Consider the following 6,897-nt stretch of genomic DNA (forward strand, 5'->3'; position numbering starts at 1 on the left):
GAGGTAGTTAGCAACAGAAAACGAATCAAATCCATTTTCTTTCCATCTATTTTCATCACCACTCCTCATGAATTTAATTGTGTTGTGCTTGTCTCCCTCGCTCCGTTACTTCTTTGTTTCCTCTGTGAGGTTTCACGGTAGGCTTTCAGTGCCACACAGGCGATCATGTAGTCTGGCCCCAATTAGTTCAAGACCCAGATAGCCGTCTTCTTTGTGATCACAGCCGTGTTTGGTCGGCAGGGGAGCATGGAGCGGTGCCAACTGGGCACTGGGGCTGGGCCTGCTGCCAGCCTGACTGGGCACTGGTGCTGAGACAGGGAAGGGAGGCTGCTCCGCTTGTCCAGTAGCCAGCACATCTAGCTATTCACCTGGGCGGCAGCTTGCCAGGCAGACAGGCAGACAGACAGACACTCCCCACCCCTCGCTGCCTGATACTGAGACAGCCTATAGGGCACCTTGTTTAGCTCACAAAGCAACAGGGGGGGGACAAAGCTTTTATCATAACAAATCCTTATTTGTAGATGTTTATGTTTGTTTTTTTAAGAATTCTAGCTAAATCCCTGACTCACTCTGATTCCAGTATCTTACATTTCATGGCTTTACAAATACCTTTGCAAACATGGTCTTTTTTCCCCCAGACAGTTTTTTCTCCACTCTCTTTTTTTTCATCCAGACAACAAGAACAATCGGAGCCTTGTTTGTAGCACTTGTGTGGAGATGGGATGAATGTAATAGTTTTCAATCGCTGCAAGGCGGAGGTTCCAAAGGGAGCGAGTGAAAAAGGAGATTGACAGACGCTGCCTGGATTATCTCCTGGCTTTGAACTCTGTCCAATTTGTTGTTGGTGTTGTGTTGCAGGTGCTAAGGAGATTGATATTGCTGCCACCTTGGAGCACTTGAGGGACCAGCGGCCGGCTATGGTCCAGACAAAGGTACTGTCCTCGCCTCTACTGGGAACTCTAATGGACTCTTTCATTTTTGAGAGGGCGGGAGGGAGGGAGGGAGCTTACTATAGAGGCTGGTGCCATTGCGTAGTAAGTTGGTGCACAAATGGATGTTCTTCACAACTGGATTTGGTGCAGGGCTGATGCAATAATCTACAATGTAACACAGTGAGAGCAGAAGTTATCTTGACATCCAATCCCCGCAATACATTTCCTCAAAGAGGATGATGTACCTCAGAGCCTTTGTACATCACCACCAAACCTCATTTAAAATGGTGAGTTGAATACATCGCCCCGGATTACAGTCTAGTAGAACAGACAAAACTTAAGAAATGTAGAAACGTTTTGATCCATTTTTTTTACCTGAAAACCTAGCTTTAATAGCTTTAAAGAAGTGTCTGCAGTGCAGCTCTGATAATTCGCTTCAGAATGATTGCCTTTGCTTTAGTGTAGTGCTAGGTTTGTCAAAGGTTTATGGTCCTTCCTATATACTTCTACAGTAAGAGAGAGAGAGACTGGCAAGCTCAGTTAGTTGTGTGTCTTGTTTACAGTGGGATGTGTGACACAGGTACACTCTGTGTCCTCAACAAATGTAGAGCTTTACTGTCTGTTTCATAAAGCAGAGCTCTATGGGCTCTCTCAGCTCAAATGGGACCCAAGTTGTTCCCCAACACTAAACACAAAGAATGAACAAATATTTATTCTGGTCAGACAATTCACAGTGCATCAACAGCCAGTTTGGAAACAGTAATTATAGTGTGGAATCACTGAGAATGATTAGATTGGTAGCCTCAGCAGTCATATCGACCATCCTTTATTTAACTATTTATCCACAATGAGTGACTATCATATTTTCGCTATTATGGTGATGAAATCATAATGTTTTATTAGTAGAAGTCTTTGTTTTCTGCAATATATGTCTGATGCAGCACTATTGATTTCAGTAGTTTAGGGTTCTACATCAGTGGTTTAGGTGCTACAGACATAGTAAATCTTAGTTGTTTGTTTAGTTAGTAAACGAAAGTCTCACTCCCCCTAGTGGTTGCTTATTGAATCACAGAGAATTACGGACTTTAATAGACCATCTTTCACATGAATCGTTGTCCTGTAGCTCCCCAGGTGTTTAGATTTCTGTAATGTGAGTCTATTTCAAAATAATCTGGAAAGAACATTGCTTTGAACTTTACATTGACTCTCTTGCTCCCCTCTCTCCCTCTCCCTCTTTGTCTCTCTCTCCACCCTCAGGGGCAGTTTGAGTTTGCATTGACAGCTGTCGCAGAGGAGGTGAACGCCATACTCAAAGCTCTTCCACAGTGAGAGGAGTACCCACTACCGAGCCTCAGCAGCAGCTCTCACCGGGGATCTCTCTCCTTCTCTCTTGTCTGCCATTCCACAACTCCTCCTCTCTACCTCTCCTCCACCTCTCTGTCTTTGTGGATGCCGTGTGAGAAAGTGTGACCTGATCTTAGCTGTGCAATATGGCGCCTTTATTGTTTTGTCTGTGGAGCTTGTTTCCAAACAGACAATTTAGTGCATCGAGAATTTGACTGATTGAAAAAAAGTTTTATCTGTTAAATGATTGGAATATATTAATCACAGAAATCTTGTTTTTAGATGTCTATGTATGTGTGTGTAAATGATTATATTGGTCATCACATCTGAATCATAGGACATATTTAAGTTTGATGTCTTTTTTTCACTTTGGTCCCGTGTACTGAACCATACCATGTAAAGTAGATCAGAAGGAAAACTGCTCAGTTAGGTCAAGTGAATACTGATAACAATTCTAGTTACCATAGTGATAATGATACCAAGCAATATGTGTTTCCTCAGATTGTTGAGACCTGGGCAAATAAGTGTAAGTTGTGGACAACGATTGTGAGTAAACCAAATGTAGTTACGCTAATGCCTGCCTCAAGTAAAGCAGTTCTATGAATTGGTGTGTGTACTGTATGATATTGTCCTTTTGTAAATTAAGCAGTTCTTCTAGATGAACTTATACATGCAGCAACAATGGCTTAAGTGTGATTATAAACTTGGTGGTTCACACCCTTGTGTATATATATATATATATAAAATTTGCCAGGTAAGATGACTGAGAACACATTTGCAGCAATGACCTGAGGAATAGTTACAGGGGAGAAATGAGCCAATTGTAAGCTGGGGATGATTATGTGACAGTGTTAGGGACAGCTTGGGAATTTAGCCAGGACACCGGGGTTAACACCCCTACTCTTACAATAAGTGCCATGGGATCTTTAATGACCTCAGAGAGTCAGGACACCCATTTAACATCCCATCCGAAAGACAGCACCCTACACAGGGCAATGTCCCCAATCACTACCCTGGGGAATTGGGATATTTTTTTAGACCTGAGGAAAGAGTGCCTCCTACTGGCCCTCCAACACCACTTCCAGCAGCATCTGGTCTCCCATCCAGGGACTGACCAGGACCAACCCTGCTTAGCTTCAGAAGCGGGATGCAGGGTGGTATGCTGCTGGTTTTAAATCAGACTGTATACCATGGGTATGACAAAACATTTATTTTTACTGTTCTAATTACATCGGTAACCAGTTAATAATAGCAATAAGGCACCTCGGGGGTTTGTGGTATATGGCCAGTATACCACGGCTAAGGGCTCTGTCCCAGCACTCCGCATTGCGTCGCGCCTAAGAACAGCCCTTAGCCGTGGCATATACCACAAACCCCCGAGGTGCCTTATTGCTATTATAAACTGACACGGGATGTCCCTGTGTCTTATTAACAGCTGAGTCCATATCTGATTCCCTACTGGTACCCTATTCCTTATATAGTGCACTACTTTTGACCAGGGCTCTATGCAGGGAATAGGGTGCCATTGGGGCCGTAGCCATGGCAGGTTCATCTGCACTACAGGAGTACTGTCAGCTCTACCCCAACACTTAGTGCTTTGACAAGACTCATACCATTTCAATCACAACATCTTATGTCAATCTCCATGTATGTTGTGTCCATTGGATTGCATTCTGTTTTGTACATCCAATATGTTCGGAATTGCAAATGATATGACCTGGAAATGATATGTCCAGGAAATGATATGACCAGGCATTGGTAGCATACACTACCAATGCCTGGCTATTTCAAACTATTATTCGCCAGTAGTGTGTACAGTATTTCCTTCAGCCTCAAAGTATATCCTAGTGAAACCCTGGTCACATATTTTGCTTAGCAGATATTACTTCACTCATGTTCGACAAAAGATATAATTGTACATGATGCATCCCATCATTTCATGTCACCATGAAGACAGCCAGAGAGATGACTGTTTACTTTGACAAGCCAAGGATATATAATCATGCCATTTGAGCCATTCGGTTCTGAACAATAGTAATAGTGGCAGTACAGAGGAGGAATAGTGGAATGTTATTACATTTGGGCATAAACTCCTTTTGCCTATCACAGTTGTGTGTTCCAAATGGCACCCGATTCCCTTTATTGTACATTTCCTTTGACAAGAGCCCTATTAGACCTGGTTGAAAGTAGTGCACTATAAAGGGAATAGGGTACCATTTGAAACTCATCCAGAGTTAAAAAGTGGGCCATGTTAATGCTGTGTCCTATACTGCAAAAACCTTTTATCTTTCAACTAATTTATTCTTTCAACTTTCAACTCATCTTTCAACTCGGAACCTTAGCATCGTATTGTGAGGTCTCTTGCCTACTCAGACAATGCAAAAATAAATATGTACGGTACAGTTCAGCATTCAACACCACAGTACCCTCCAAGCTCATCATTAAGCTTGAGGCCCTGGGTCTCAACCCCGCCCTGTGCAATTGGGTCCTGGACTTTCTGACGGGCCGCCCCCAGGTGGTGAAGGTAGGAAACAACATCTCCACTTCGCTAATCCTCAACACTAGGGCCCCACAAGGGTGCTTGCTCAGCCCTCTCCTGTACTCCCTATTCACCCTTGACTGCGTGGTTATGGACGCCTCCAACTCAATCATCAAGTTTGCAGACGACACAACAGTAGTGGGCTTGATTACCAACAACGACGAGACAGCCTACAGGGAGGAGGTGAGGGCACTCAGGGTGTGGTGTCAGGAAAACAACCTCTCACTCAACATCAACAAAACAAAGGAGATGATTGTGGACTTCAGGAAACAGCAGTGGGAGCATCCCCCTATCCACATCAACGGGACTATTGTAGCTGGAAATGGCAGATTTGTTATGGAATATCTACATAGGTGTACTGAGGACCATTATCAGCAACCGACACTCAGCCGTTTCCAGCTACAATAGTCATTTACAACATTAACAATGTCTACACTGTATTTCTGGTTATTTTAATGGACAACATTTTTTGCTTTTCTTTCAAAAACAATGACATTTCTAAGTGACCCCAAACTTTTGAACGGTAGTTTACATATTCTTATTCCATCCCTTTACTTAGATTTGTGTGTATAAGGTAGTTGTTGGGAATTGTTGGATTACTTGTTAGATATTACTGCACTGTCGGAACTAGAAGCACAAGCATTTCGCTGCACTCGCATTAACATCTGCTTACCATGTGTATGTGACCAATAAAATGTGATGTGATTTGATTTGTGAGCAACAGCAGCACTGTATGAGCAGGAAAGACAAACACTAACAAAGCATTGGTCACTGTGGAGTAAGCTCCAAGTCACATCAACCTGACAGTTAGCTTGGCCTCCTCCCCTTACCCTGCCAATCTCACCTCATTGTCAGCCAGAGAGTCTGTGATTGGCTGGGTGCTATTCTGATCTCCAATCTGCATGGTGATTCATGTGGCTTGGCAGCTTCATGCTACTTCAGACTGTAGATTATGCTGTCAACACTTCCTACCAACCACACAGTAACAGGATGGAATGCTGACTGACTCATGTCGTATAGTCCCACACGCACACACACACACTGGAGAGAAGGAAGTCACCATAAGAAATCCCAGTGATCATGAAAAAATATATCAACAAGTGATATAGATGGAATCTATTCTGCTTTTCATAGTAAAAAATGTGACTTTAAAAAGATCCACAGGTGGTTTGGTAGGATTGCAAACACACAGAAATAACTGCTCTAACTCTGCTCTTCTGCCCAATCATCTCTGAGGATATAGAGCTTGTGGCACATTCAGGGCTCTATTCAATCCGTATCGCAGAGGTTCAGCGTTACAGCGTCAGCGGAGACTGCATTCATGGTAAACGCTGCATTTGTCGGCTTTAGTCAGAACGCTTCAGCAATACAGATAGAATAGAGCCCATAGTCTCTCAAGTCATCGATTTGTTGTTTTATGCTTTCAAAGTCAACGTCTTAGCCAGCTACAATACTGTATGTACCAAGCTCTGTATGTACCAAGCTCTGTATGTACCAAGCTCCGTATGTACCAAGCTCCGTATGTACCAAGCTCCGTATGTACCACACCCATTATGTACCAAGCTATGTATGTACCAAGCTCCGTATGTACCAAGCTCCGTATGTACCACACCCATTATGTACCAAGCAATGTATGTACCAAGCTCCGTATGTACCAAGCATAGTATGCACCACACTCAGTATGTACCAAGCTCAGTATGTACCAAATTCAGTATGTACCAAGCACCGCATGTACCAAGCTCAGTATGTACCAATATCAATATGTACCAAGCTCAGTATGTACCAAGCTCCATCAATAAGCTCTTGTTTTGCCTGGATAAGCACACTAAATAAACAGTGAAACACTCTCTGGGTCCTAACCTTGCTCCTTAGGTCCCTCTAAGAAGTGACAAAGAGTTAATAAACATGACCAGCCACATATTACCACCAAAATAAAGGAAATATATTCTATTCTATTCTACCCTCTACAAACAAGGCACCTTTTCAGGACCATGGTCAGCTCTCTTCCCAGCATGTGTTCCACTACTGTATGTTATGTTAAATAAATGTAATTAAATGTAGGGTGGTCCAACAGGTTTGTCT

The 6,897-nt window shown here is 43.0% G+C and overlaps 1 protein-coding gene across 1 annotated transcript in view; it reads left to right on the plus strand.

The window, feature by feature from the left end:
• The window catches only part of LOC115114364 (receptor-type tyrosine-protein phosphatase N2-like), a 212,412-nt gene extending 205,751 nt beyond the window's left edge, over nt 1–6,661 (plus strand). The window contains exons 24-25 of the mRNA XM_065013389.1: nt 859–932; nt 2,190–6,661. Coding sequence (XP_064869461.1) covers nt 859–932; nt 2,190–2,261 — 146 coding nt within the window. The 3' untranslated portion in view covers nt 2,262–6,661. The remainder of the gene's footprint in view (nt 1–858; nt 933–2,189) is intronic.
• The last annotated feature ends 236 nt before the right edge of the window (nt 6,662–6,897 follow it).

This window comes from Oncorhynchus nerka, linkage group LG9b (genome assembly GCF_034236695.1).
Source record: "Oncorhynchus nerka isolate Pitt River linkage group LG9b, Oner_Uvic_2.0, whole genome shotgun sequence".
Classification (NCBI taxonomy): Eukaryota; Metazoa; Chordata; class Actinopteri; order Salmoniformes; family Salmonidae; genus Oncorhynchus; species Oncorhynchus nerka.